Genomic DNA, 14384 nt, shown 5'->3' on the forward strand with positions numbered 1-14384 from the left:
CAGTCACAGCATTTGAAACAGCTGATCCTGTGACGTACACTTTGAGGTTTTTGGGGCATTCCTCTCATTTCCAGTGTGTAGCTGTACCTGACGAAGAGTACATTAGACTATCTGAACATGGCTTTAAATCGAAATCATTCTCAAAACGGAGGAGTTTTGATAAACAACGGCGAGAGGTTAGTGAATCATTAATCGCCACGAAGCTCACTTTCTAAAGGTAGCTTAGTTAGCTAACTCGCAAGTTAACGTTAGCTGTTATGGTAATGTTAGCTAGCTAGCTAGCAAGATAGCTTCCGTACTTAGTGTTAATTAAATTTAGCCAATGTCAGTTAGCTACTTGGGTTGCTTTTTAAAATTGATTCAGCAAGCCCTATTTTGTAGTGATAACGTCGTTAGCTAGTTTAATCATTTTAACTAGCTACCAGTCAGCAACGTCGTTGTTGGCCTTGCTGGCAGGAAAAGCTACCTAAGTACTAGGTCAGTCAGTCATCATTACGCATTTGAAACGTATTAAAGCTAACGTTAGCTAGATACATTTTCTTACTTTAGGTGTACTAGGTGTAAGAGTAAGCTAGTTAAATAAGTTTGTTTTCCAGGGAGGTAGACACAGCAAAGTCAACAGAGAGTGAGCCCGCCCGCCCCAACTACAACCTGAGTCTAAAGTAAACGTGACAGAGTTTTAGGAAGTTGATAAAGTAACAGGAACTTAGGAAATATACTAATAAAGAACTTTTCATAATAGTTAGATTTGGCACATTCTGGAAGTGTCAGATTTAACCAACCAACCAGTATGTGAAATGCCAATAGTAGGCCTATGTTAAATGATGTAGACCATACAGAATCCCACTATGTCCCTTGACACTCGGTTCTGCTAGGATTCTACGACAGTATTTGTCCTATGGAGGACCTGTCATACATACCATACCTATTGATCAGTAAATTCACTACACATGCCTAAACTGAACATGTATGCTCCACTAGTGTGTTGAGGGAATGCAAGAATGTGGAGCTGTCCTTCAGTGATGTCACCAGCAAGACAGACCTGCTGAGGGGGACCAAGAAAGGGACTGTTTACCTCACTCCATACAGGGTATGTTTATTATCTGACCATGCTGGTCCTGTGTGCCTGTTGGAAGATAATCCTTTTTCTTCTATGAGGTTTAATAGCGTTTGGCATCCAATAAATGTTGCATTGCTATCACCTACTAGACTGGAGTATAACTCCCTTATACTTGGCTTTAAAAAATCTATACAAAAAAATCTACAAATACCCTACCATCTAACCCTGCACTCACTAAAAAACAAATACATCTCTGCAGCTGCCACCACAACCTCAATTTTCTATGACTTACGTTCCATCCCTGCAGTACAGTTGATAACCATTGCTATAAATGCTAAAAATACAATCTTACTGAAACATATCCCTCTGTACTGGTACAGTTCTACTACTCAAGCCACTCCTCTCAGGATCCCTCCCCCTTGATCCATCTTCCTCTACTTTCTTCAGTGCCTCGGCATATGACAACTTCTGCACTACTCTAACCCTGGAAACCTCAACCTGCCTCTACGGGACATTTCTGATCTCCAGCCTCATGGGCATCCCTACAATTAACACATACCACTACTTTCACCAATGCTACACATTCCTTTGTCTCATGCCCTTCTGCACACTTCTCATACCTAGGAACCTCCCTCCTATACACTGCTGCCCATAAGCTTGACACCTGTAACAATGTAATGTATTTGGCACAAAAGTTTTTACGGGCTAACTTATGTATCCTAACATCACTTTGTTGGGAAAAGACTCAACGTCAAAAGTCAAAAAGGGGGCTTCCCGAGTGGTGCGGTCTACGGCACTGCATCGCAGTGCTAGAGGCATCTCTACAGACCCGGGTTCAATCCCAGGCTGTGTCGCAGCTGGCTACAACCCGGAGACCCATGAGGTGGCGCACAATTGGCCTAGCGTCATCCGGGTTAGGGGAGGGTTTGGCTGGCCGGAATGTCCTTGTCCCATTGCGCTCTAGTGACTCCTTGTGGCGGGCTGGGCGCCTGCAAGCTGACTCCGGGCGCCTGCAAGCTGACTCCGGTCGCCAGCTGGATGGTGTTTCCTCCGACACATTGGTACGGCTGGCTTCCGGGTTAAGTGAGCAGTGTGTCAAGAAGCAGTGGCTTGGCAGCGTCGTGTTTCAGAGGGCGCATGGCTCTCGACCTTCGCCTCTCCTGAGTCCGTAGGGTAGTTTCAGCGATGGGACAAGACTTTGACTACCAATTGGATATCGAGAAAAGGGGGTAAAAAATTAACTACAAATAAAAACTCACAAAGACATACGACTCTTCTGTTTCACCACTCACGCCATCCTGTCTGCAGTATCACAAACTGGAAAACCATTGCTCTGTTTGTCCTCGTTTCAGTTGGTGTTTGTGTCCAGTAATGCCAAGGACTGCCTGGGGTCTGTGATGTTCCCGTACTACCTGATGAAGGGCTGCAGCATTGAGCAGCCAGTCTTCGCCGCCAATTACATCAGGGGCACAGTGTCTGCTGAAGCTGGGGGTAGGCAGCAGTTTGTTGTCCTCCTGTAGCATTCAACACCATCATGAGGAAATAACTGTAGAGCATGCAAAGTGTTTATGGCCTCCAGTCCCAGGTATGGCCTAATGTGTCCTAGGAATACATGTAGAAGTGAATCAATGACGCAAGTGTGATTTGCCAAGGCCAGATATTTTCCGAGGCTGACATCAGTCTGTAAACCACAATCTCGTTTTACTTACAATGTCTATGTGTCAAAGTTTTTAGCAGCAGTAGTAGTTTTTAGCAGCAGCAGTAGAAATTGAAGTGTGACATCTCCTCCAAAGCACTGATTATAATTCAATATCAGACATGTAATTTAATGCAAATAAAAGTACACAGTGCTCATCAATGTTTTGACTCTACTTTCTTTGGTTTCAGGAGGCTGGGAAGGCCAGGCTAGCTTCAAGATGTCTTTTTCCAGTGGGGGAGCCATCGAGTTAGGTCAGCACCTCTTCAAACTGGCAACAAATGGTAAGTCATTTCATGACTGCCATGTTTGTCAGTACAGAGCCTATTTGTCATTCAACATACAGTATCTGCTTTATTCAGTTTATATTGTACAATTTAAATAATTCATTTAACATGTACATCACTAAAGAATTTCCTGGTAATGCAGTCAAAGTTTGTTATATTTGTTAGGCTACATATTTGTTTTACATGTTACTCTTTTAGTCCAGTCTGTATTTTAAGATTAACCCTCAACTTTGTTTTAGCATCTCGTGCCCCTCCTGCTCAAAACGGAGGTGCCTCCTTTGGCTATCCCTCTCCTGGAGTGATGAATGGCTACGGCCCACCACCTGTTCCTCAGAACTACCCGTATGAATCCCCACCCCAGCAGAATGGTTTCTACCAGCCTCCTCCAGGCAACATGGGCTATCCTTACCCTATGGCAGCCGCAGGTTTGTTATTAAAGAACTTTATCATCGCTATAAAACTGTTTGTATGTTATGCAGGTTTGGGTCATAATAATTGAGAATCAAATGCTGTGATGCTAGCAGATTGAAGTTTACATTAGAGATTGCCTAGCACTTAAATATGGAAATATTTTGGATAATGCCTCCATTGTTATGAGTGTATGAATTTTATTGATTGGTATCAATATTTATAACTACTTCAAGTAAAGATGTGTCCCCAAGGCTGTTATGAGTATTTTGGGTATTCTCTCTTGTGTTGCAGGAATGTACCCATCTGCCCCTGCCTACATGGCCCCACCTCCCCCTATCCTGGGCCCCCTCAAAACTGGGCAGCTCTCCCTGCAGGTTTGTCTCCCTGTCTCTCTCTGTATGTCTGGATCACTGCATCTGTCTGATGCCATCAGTCTGCCTCAATATGAAGCACATGACGCATGGCACTAAGAAAGGAGTGCTGATGTCGTAACCGGTACACATCATATTAAATAGGAGAAACAAACAAAATAACTCTCACCCCTAGTCTCCCTTACCCCATGAAACAACCCAGTTGGCCTGAACTCAGTATGCCTCATTTACATATCAGTTGTGTGTTTATTTGTGGGTTTTGGAGAATTGAAATAAGAGTTGGACGTGTGCATCATTCTGTCCGGAAGAGGTCTTGTCACGAGTATCTTGCTGCAATATACTGTGCTAAGTGTGCTCCATTGTCTCTCCTACTCTACAGTTGTAGTAGCATGTGCTTCTGTATCAGTTACTATACATGTGCATTATTCTCCCCTCATTTCTCTGTCTCTCCCTGATCCTCAGGTAATGCCAAGGCAGCAGAGGCAGCAGGCAGTGCCTATTTCAACCCCAACAACCCCCACAATGTCTACATGCCCATGGTAAGGGACCTGTTATTCTCTCCATGTACATTCAGTGCATGCACTTTATGCTGTGTTTTATATTTTTAGTTCAGAGTTTTTAAGATATTCTATCCCTGTTTATTCCAACATAGGAACAGCCTCCTCCCTATGCACCTTCTGCCCCTCCTGCTCCTTACCCAGGCTATCCAGAGAAGAAGAACAACTAAAGCTCAATAACCATCATCCCCTAATAAATGCAACAGCAAATTATTAATCGGATGATAATTATTAGACTGGAAAGGAAAGTATAAAGTACAACATTGACAAAAAGGCAAGATTATTTTCTGGCAATTCACACAAGTAATTTTGAGGCACAACAATGTTGGGACATTTTCAAATGATGAATGTTTCCTTTTAATCACGAGTAAAGCTTTATTTCACCCCCTCCCACTCAGTTTATTTTGTCAATTGCCAAGTAAATGGTTATTCACGTAACGGATAAGTATTCAATCTTTTCAGTTATCATGGTCGTCTCTTTCTCCTTCAGTCTGTTAGAATGTGGAACTGTCCTGTACTTAGGGAAGGGTTTATAACTGCCCTGTTGAGGTACATGTGATGGGCAGTATGGGGAATGTATAGGCATTAAATATTTACAGCATTTTTTAAATCCAGAGGTTTATTACCAAAATACATTTTATAACAATTTTCGATTAAAATGATGCTTATTAACAAAACGACAATTTCTATTCCTACTAGTATTGTAAAGTATTTTTACATTCACGTTCACAGTAAGTGTTTCCATTGTGTTGGTGTGTGGTTTAAGTTTGTTCCAGAGAGCCTTGAATGAAAGCTGAAGTTCCCAGTGCTCTCATTGCACACCATACCTTTCTAGATTATTTCTGCCTTTTTATTGAAGGAAGTGCATGTTGTTTGAATATGGCAATTGGATGGAGTACTGACATGTACCGCTACGTATGTGAGATTATTGGTAATGTGCAATGTTCCTAGATCTCACAAATAACTTGAGCCTAGAGATGATAACTGGTCACATGAATAACCCATGCCCTAGTCGAACCCTTTATATATTATATCAATGAATGCAAAGCCCGGCTGAAACCAAAACCCTACTCTCTGTGCAATTACACACAATTACACAAGTGTGGGGTTACTAGGTCATGTATTTATTTAGCCGCTAGCCCGCTACACAGTGCTTTCTTGCAGTTGTGATGAATTAACCTGTGAAAACCACTAATTTATTCCTGTTTAAACTGGGTTGTAGTGACTAACAGACCATATAATTGCTATTTTAGTGCATAGTGAGGACATGTTGTACTAGTTTTAGGTTATAGGTTTGGTTGGTTTTAAGTATCTGCTTAAATTGATCAAATGTCTGAAATATCTTGTTTGTAAACCCTAATTCCTTCTTTTGAGTTCTTCATATTGATTCAAAATCTAATAATAAATAAATGTTTATGTAAAACCTATCCAAAACAGTGGTGTACCAGTACTTTAAGCATTCTTTTGTATAGAACTAAAAAAAGAAAACATCAGTTTTGCACAAAAAAATCGTATTAGTAATATCTTGAATAAATATGATATGAAACGCTATCAAATCCTGATGATATCGTCACTCCATATTTTCACAGAAAATCACACACCATACAGAGGTATTTCAAAATACAGTTTCAAGAATCATAATAACATTACAATTCAAAGACTCCAAATACAAGCACGCCAAAACATTCATTACACACAACTGCTGTCTTAAAGTTTTCATGTCATCATCACAGAAGGATTAGACATCTCAAATGATAACACTTAAGGAATGACTAATATATTTCTCCTTCATTCCCTCCCCACCAACTAATTCATACTAGGGGAAAACATTTTACTATCACTACTCTATGGCTCAATTCCTAGTTTATTTCCAATTCCCTCCCTTGGGAAAAGGAATTGTCCTTTTTAAAACTTAATTTAATTACTTATTGAATACTTAACTGTCATTTTGTTTTTATGGTGTGTGAAGTGAAGCATAATATAATTAGACTGCTGAATAGTGATATGTGTACAGTGATTTAATGTGCTTTTCTTCCAAGCACTATGAAGCATGTTTTAAGGGGAGTGTCAACCCCTGGGTGTACAAAATAAGAACTTAATGATGTACCACCTATAACACACAGCGGTACATTGTGGTTAGTGGCTCCTACCCCAGGCCACTTAATATCCAGTTACTGATAATGGTACCGTACTATTGCACTACTTTGGACCAGTAACTATGTAGCCCGCTGCCCATCCCTCCCCTTTATGACCTTTCAATAGTCTAATACACTTCTTTGCATCACCTCTCCTTCATTTGCACTGATCTGAAAACAAATCCCCTGTTGTTGCCATATTATTTTCACATATCCTATTTTTGGGGGATGAAGATCAAGATGTGGAGTGATCAGTGAAGATGAAGGAGAGGAAGTGACTATAGTTTATTATTAAGAGTCGGTCTTAATGCTTCCCTTATGGCTCCTCCTGTAGGAACCACACCTCGTTGCGTCGGCCGTAGGGTTTCATTGGCGGGTCGTAGGTGCAGCAGAAGTACTGTTTCCGCTGAAATGGGGCAGTCTCACCAAGAGTTTTGGTTAGGCGAGAGGCCTCTGCACGGTACTCAGTCTCCCCTGCGAAGCCTCCAAACTGCCTGTGAAAAGAAAGGGTAGGTGGATAGGAAAGGAGAGAGAAAGAGGATATGTGATCAAATAATTTATGATTATTAAATACATTGTGTCGTAAAGAATTAAAGAACAAAGTGAGGTGAAGACTGCATGGAGACACCCACAGTGAGTAGACAGTCATGCCGGGTCGATCCTCGATTCTGATGGCACTGTCGATGGGCACAGGGGGACTGACTTGGTAGTTGGTAGGAATCCTGAGGCTAACCACCAAACGGCGTGACATCACACCGTCGTCCCTGGGATATGCTGTGATGATAACCGGTGCTGTCGTCCCCATTGCCTCCCCTTGGAAAACAAAGATACAGAGGACAGATAGAGGGGATAGCAGACAACTTATTGCAACAGTCTTATGTGTGCATCGAGTTCATTGCATCCTCTTAGGCCCAGTTTCAAACTGACCTCTAGCATCAAACAGAGTAGACACTTCTTCACTAACCCTTGAAGATCTGAAAGTACTGAATAGGTGCCAGTAACATGGTAATAATACTATCGAACCCTCTGGTAGAATAGAAAGAGTTTTCACCATATTACTCGCTTACATCAATGCAATACTTTCAGATATGCACATTACATCGGTGGCTCAATTCAATCCGTAGTGCTTAAGACCTGAGCTACAGTGGTCAGTTCGAAATTTAAAGGCAATGTTTCCGCATTCATGGTAAGCGCTGCATATGTCGGCTCAATCAGGAAATGTCCTTCAAATTTCAATCGCGCTATAGGGCTGAACATCAGCAATATGAATTGAGTTGAGGCCCTAGATCTTTCTGAGCTTAGGGCTCATTAAAGATGTGTCCACATATGAAGTCCACTGACTGACAGGACAGGCCCTGCTCTCTGATTGTCTCACCTTGGTCGTTGCTTCCCCCAATGTACACGAGCAGCTTCCTCACTAGCTCCCCCGTCACCTGGTCAAAGGTCCGCCCCTCTGAGCTCACTGAGGCATACTTTGCACCATCGTACCGCCGCACCTCATAGCTGACCCCCTCCTGGGAAAGAGAGCGGGAGGCCAAACGTGATTCACCAATGACACACATGTTGACAAACTGTTCAGAGGGAAGGACGCCACACACTACTTGGGGGTTAGAGGGGGGTGGGGCTGGGGGTGCTGTGATTGGCGATATGCAATGGGCAGAATCTGTGTTCACTGATGCCGGTGAAACACTTGGAGTGGAAACGAACAGAGGACAGCCAAATGCCCCCAGAAAAGGATCTAAATAACAAATATTACGTTGATTTGATTCCAGTTCTTTCCTGCTCTGCTCTCAGGGTCCCGCAGTGTTTAATGAAGCCTAAAGAGAATAATGGGACAGAGATGCCTGTTCTTACATAAGACCAAACCATATAGGTGCCACACACACACACGGCAGAGTGGGGTTAATGCGATGTGTACACACACTCACTGACTTGCTGCCTGTTCTTATACATGTTATGATGTACTTGTCCTAAGAGGAAGGCTTATGCTGAGAAATATCAACCATTAAATAACAGAGGAACGTTATGTTTCACAATAATCACACATTCAGTCTCGAGTAAATCTGTTCCACTGAAAGGGACCTCAATGAAGGCCACATTTTTGAAACGCCAAATGTTTTATTCAGATCCATTCCACTAAGTTATCCCTTGTTTTAAATCACTCACGCTGACGACAACATAATGACGTTTGTTTCCAACATTAGGGTTGTTTTCCTAAAGAAGTTAAATCTGCTTCGTGTTTTGTTTCCTTGCCACGACACTAACGAGTATCGAGATACTGGTATCGTCTTGGCCCTAGCAACCATATTGATATGGGATTCATTGTATTTATTGATACAGGGATTGAACTGTGTTGCTGAATAGCTAAAAGGTTTAACTTAGCAGAATTCTCTAGACACTAATAATTGACTCCAGCTGGTCTAATTGGGATGTCAAGAACTCGTTCATAGTGCTTCTGACTGGTGTTTGGTGTTCATATTGATGAAGGCGTTGTGGCTGCAACCCATCCTTGAGACTGTGGAATACATGTAAATGTAAGCTCATAGGAAATAACTACAGTAGATGGATGGGGTGACAGTAATGCCATATCTTTAACACGTTTTCTTACTTCACTGCAATTATGCTATGATGTGTCACTGGTGTCAACTGGCCAATTCCCATTGTGTTGTTCCACAATTTTTGTTATTTTGGCTCTGTACTCCAGAACTTTGGATTTGAAATGATACACTGACTATGAGGTTAAAGTGCAGATTGTCCATTTGAGGGTATTTTCATCCATGTTGGGTGAACCATTTAGATACAGCACTTTTTGTACATAGTCCCCCTATATTAGGGGACCAAAATAATTGGGACAAATTCACTTATATGTGTATTAAAATATTCAAAAGTTAAGTACTTGGTCCCATATTCATAGCATGCAATGACTACAAAAATTTGTTGGATGCATTTGTTGTTTGTTTTGGTTGTGTTTTAGATTATTTTGTGCCCAATAGAAATTAACGGTAAATAATGTACATTATTGTGTCATTTTGTAGGCACTTTTATTGTAAACAAGGATAGAATATGTTCCTACATTAATTAATTTGGGCTCCCGAGTGGCGCAGCTGTGTTGTCCGGGTTAGGGTTTGGCCGATGTAGGCCGTCATTGTAAATAAGAATTTGTTCTTAACTGACTATCCTAGGTCAAATACAGGTTACATTTTGTTTTTATTATGTGGATGCTACCATGATTACAGATAATCCTGAATGAAATGTGAATAATGATGAGCGAGAAAATGTAGAAGTGTTTAGAAACATTCTATTCTTATTTACAATAAAAGTATCCAAAAGTGCTGGAGTACAGAGCCAAAATAACAACAAAATTCACTGTCCCAATACTTTGGAGCCCATGGCATATGTCACTGTGACCAACATTAACAATACATGGTAGGTGACATGTTCCAACAGCAATAATTGAACACTTTGTTCCTGAGTTCAGTCTAAAGGTGCAATTAGTGTGTGTGCTTAGCTGGAATCCTGCAACCTTCGTATATAATTACTCTGTGTCTCAGCTGGGTAGACGTGGGCCATAATTATTGTGGATGTGCTAATATTAGCAATTCATTTCATATTCAACCCGCTCTCTTTCTTTTTCTAACTTTTAAACAAATGGTTTTAATTGGTTTGAATGTCACCACACAATGTCATGGGAAGTTTGTGAACCTCTCACACAGAGAAGTTGACATTTCAGCCCTACATGACAACTATGGCCTCTATAACCATTCAGTTGGCTTGGAGTTTGAGCCTGTCTTGTGTATCAAGAAATAGACAATGTGCTGTCATTATATAATCAGCATATTGTGCTGTCAACTCGTCCATCTAATCAAATGTCTTGTCATTACTAAACAATGCATGGTGCCAAGTAAGATCATTTCAGAGAAGTTAAAACATCGCATAATATCAATTACCGTGAAGAAAAAAACATGAAAATAAAAAGAATAGCACCTTTTTAGGAAAAAAGGGAGAAATGTAACCACTCTCAAATTCAATGACAGAGAAAGGACGCAAGGACTGACCATCCATGAAGACACAATTATAGTTTTACCATGTTTTGAGGCTATACAGTGTTTGTTTACATTTATGTTGTTTACAAACATTGGGGTGATGGGGTACGACAGTTGAACTAAGCTCATGAGGCATTTATGTTACATTCTTCAAGAATCAATGGGTACATTACATGAATTGATAAGTCCAAAAATTAATGTAACTACTAAGGATTCTAACTTTAAAGCCATCTCCTTTCATTTGTAAGCCCTGAAATATGACAGGACCCACCAAGCTGTGTGTGTGTGTCTGAGCATGTGCAGACAGTTCATCTGCATTCAATGTCAGTTTTAATTAAGAGTGTATGATGTCAGACTCAAATTCCTCTGATCGTGTGTTCGTGTGAGATTTCAGTGTGATCATTTAGGCTCTAGTGAAGTTCACAGATTTAGCACTGACTGGTTTCAAAACTGCCAACAGCCTGTCTATTGCCTATTTAATGGCCACTCGTGCCTATTGATACAAAGACTCTCTTTTTCCTATTCCTCTTACAGCCTTTTTGGTCGTCTGGTTGCATGTTATAGATTGAAGTAGTTCCAGATTCATGATCAGTCTCTTTGTCAGGCCAATGTCTGTAGATGTGTTTGTCAGTGTCACTTGATTCCACGCTCTCTGTCAATTGATCTAGCAGTCGTCTTTGCCTCCATCTGTCTGGCTTTGTCTCGTCTCAAATGTACGTAGTATTTAATGAAGAACTCTGTCAGGGTGCACAAGTAAATCATATGGAAGCTCACACATTACTAGTTTCACCAAACCCTTTCCCAACCAACCTCAAATCATCTGTCAGTCTCTCTCAGAGAACACAACCTTGCTTTTAATGACCTCAGTATTATTTATTTTTTATTTAACCTTTATTTAACTAGGCAAGTCAGTTAAGAACAAATTCTTATATTATGTCAAACTCTTAAGGAGGTATGGTCAGTGTAGCAGTACACACAGTGGTGCCACTACTGAGGTCATAGGGAACACACACACAGATCTGCCCCCACCTTCTACTGCAAGCTCACAGGTGCCAGGAGGTAAGGTGTAATTAACAATGGTTGGTTTCAAAAGGTCAAACACTTTAAAGGGATTGGCATTACAGAATCCTTAAAACGCATAACACATAAGCCTACTGATAATCAAAATATACTTTTCTTGACATCATGGTAGACTGGGGCCAATAGGCTAGTTTCACTACAACCAAAGTGAGTAACAAATTAAAAATGTCTTATAATAAAATAATATCTGTGAGATACTGAAGAGATCTGTCTGTAGTGACCAGTTGTTTTATGCACCAAACAAGACGGAGGTGTACAGTGGCGCGCGCGATCAAGTGATCCAATGCAATGCTTGACTGACAAACACACATTTTCAAGTTGAAACTGACAGGTCAAGGTGTATCCTACCTTGGTCTCGCTGCTGAGCAATTTGTAGTCCGTTTCTTCGGTGTTCCCGAAAATTGTATTCTTTATCATTCCAAACATCGCGCTCTGGCCAGGTCACCACTCTTCTGCGCGCGTTGTCCCTTTATGCTATGTTATCGCCTGTGTTATTGTAGCTTTTGCTTCCTTTGAAATAACTTGTTCTTATTTCATAATTTAGCCTACCTTCTAATTTTTGTCCTCCTTTTAAAATCACATAAGGAGATTCACTTAAAATATGCTGTACACTCCTTTCCTTGATCCTCGGACCTTTTGGACAAATCAAATCAGAACATATCTATTCACGTGTTTATCTGATGTTGTTACCTAGTAGTACAACTAGGTTGAAATAGTGAATCTTGCTCCTAGCTCACTAGACGAGTTGACGACTTACAGCCACTGAGCCACACGAATATAAACAACTGTCTCCGCCCTCCCTTCCCCGCCTCCACGCTTGGTTTTTCACAATTTCCACTTAATAGCTAGCCTACTTTTAATTGACGTAATAATTATTCCCATCGATTATCATGCACATTATTGCAGGCGGTAACATGATCTAGTTTATTTCATTTGTATTTAGATCTCCACTGCGTAAGGTTATACTGGCATTAAACATACACTGAATACTTAATGCAACATTGTGTTATGTGTATGTAGCAGCGGTGTAGCCTACTATATGCAGTAATACAGAATCCTGATTGAAATGATAATGAAAACATTTCAATCGCTTTCACATACCACTTCAAAACATACACATAACACAATGTTGCACAAGCGTGTCACTGCTCTCTCTCCAGCTGTGTGGCAAAGTAATTCAATGTCTTGGGATGCATGGAGGAGTGGGGTGTAGAGACACGTGTTATTTGGAGACTTTATAACACTATAATTTGACGCTGTTGGTGTGCCACTATGCATTACATTTCCACTGCATGCGTGTGAACGGTGGGTGCTGCCGCGCATGTGCAAGCATATTTCATGTCCCTATGTGTCACAGCGTTCTGCGTAGCTCTAGGGTCAATCTATTTAAACCCACACAGAAGACAATGGTAGTCACCGTATAACAAATGGAATGGGGAGTGTTACACAGCTTCACCGATTTAACTAAGAAAGGGGGATGAATAGAAGAGTATGAATAGTCCAATAGGGGCACAGTTAATGACGAGGCTTTCTTTTTGAACGATAATCCAGGATGAAAATAAGGACAAAGAACGAAACAAAATTATAATAATTCCCAGAAGGTAATACATGTTACTCGTATAAAAAAATAAAACAAATCTGGCAAAAGACTGCAGAGAAAAAATGTAGTGGAGGAGTTGGTAGAAATGCCAGTTGCCATAGACACAATAATGAAGCACATTAATATGCAAGTACAAAGCAATACAACTCCTACTGTTTTCCATTATGCTGGTAATAATCTTCTTATAAACGCCTACACAAGAGACAAAATAAAACATATTGTTATACTTCTCTTATGCATGTTGCATGCCCTAGCATTATCTAAGACCTTTCCTTTATTTCACTGTTGGCTGGTCTTCACACTGTTTAAACCACTGGCCAAAAGGTAGTGAAGAACAAAACATTTAAAAGATCAAAGGTCACCCAATGAGTTCACATCCATCTGACATAACATACCCTCTTTGTAATGCTTCATCTTTTAATTAACCAGGAATTTTAATTGCCTGATATCCTTTAAAATATAAATATGACTGAATTACTTCACATCAGTTTTATCTGCCGAGTATGAATGCTTTACCTGAACATCATACATTGCTCCAAGTAAACCTTACTGAATTGAGATCAAAAGGGATATTACTTCATTTTATATGTTAGATTGAATTGGTTGTTTTATTAGAAGATTATTAGCAGCCACTAGCAGCATATGGATTGCAAGAAAAGTGAGATGTCATGGTGACCTGATAAAAGTGATTCATACTTTAATTGGCAAAAGTTGTCCCATTATTTACAAATATTTTAATTGCAGCCATTGTCTCAAGACCGACACAAAGTGTGGAGTGGTAGGGAGAGCTGGGAATCTCATATTTCTAATAGCTTTGATCCTCCCTTGTATAATAACAAATCACAGCCCTTGTTCATAGCAGCCTTCATCTCTTCCTCTGTTTTATAAAAGAGCAAAATAGCATTAGGTCCAGCGTGATGATTTTACAACCCTCTGGTGTGGTATGAGAGTCTTCTCCCTTCCTTCACTTCTCCCAGCCCTTCCCCCCAGGCTGGGTGGGCAGCCTGAGTCCCACAATTCCTGCCATCTCCTCTGTGTCATGCTGCCCTTTCCCATGGTAGATGTCGTAGAGAGCCATGTGTTGCCGTGTGGAGATGAGCAGACAGAGGTAGCTGTGCGAAGCATGGAGGGCCTCCTCCTGAGC

The 14384-nt window shown here is 40.8% G+C and overlaps 1 protein-coding gene and 1 pseudogene across 1 annotated transcript; one reads left to right on the forward strand and one right to left on the reverse strand.

Moving 5' to 3' along the window:
- The first annotated feature begins 25 nt into the window (after nucleotides 1-25).
- LOC115110494 (WW domain-binding protein 2-like) lies at nucleotides 26-5809 on the forward strand (annotated as a pseudogene).
- LOC115110495 (heme-binding protein 1-like) lies at nucleotides 4700-13121 on the reverse strand. The gene is made up of 4 exons (XM_029636209.2): nucleotides 11989-13121; nucleotides 7893-8031; nucleotides 7150-7330; nucleotides 4700-7011 (listed from the first exon to the last, which is right to left on the reverse strand). The coding sequence occupies exons 1-4, from the start codon at nucleotides 12064-12066 to the stop codon at nucleotides 6834-6836; spliced, it is 576 nt and encodes a 191-aa protein (XP_029492069.1). The 5' UTR covers nucleotides 12067-13121; the 3' UTR covers nucleotides 4700-6833.
- Between the last annotated feature and the right edge of the window lie 1263 nt (nucleotides 13122-14384).

This window comes from Oncorhynchus nerka, linkage group LG26 (genome assembly GCF_034236695.1).
Source record: "Oncorhynchus nerka isolate Pitt River linkage group LG26, Oner_Uvic_2.0, whole genome shotgun sequence".
Lineage (NCBI taxonomy): Eukaryota > Metazoa > Chordata > Actinopteri > Salmoniformes > Salmonidae > Oncorhynchus > Oncorhynchus nerka.

What these genes read in the sequence shown, in the direction of transcription:
- LOC115110495 (XM_029636209.2), bottom strand. Translation starts at nt 12,066, where the DNA reads ATGTTTGGAATGATAAAGAATACAATTTTCGGGAACACCGAAGAAACG. An exon ending in TGCTCAGCAGCGAGACCAAG is followed by an intron (nt 8,032 to 11,988) that starts GTAGGATACACC and finishes TCTCTTTCCCAG; the next exon opens with GAGGGGGTCAGCTATGAGGT. An exon ending in TGGGGGAAGCAACGACCAAG is followed by an intron (nt 7,331 to 7,892) that starts GTGAGACAATCA and finishes TTGTTTTCCAAG; the next exon opens with GGGAGGCAATGGGGACGACA.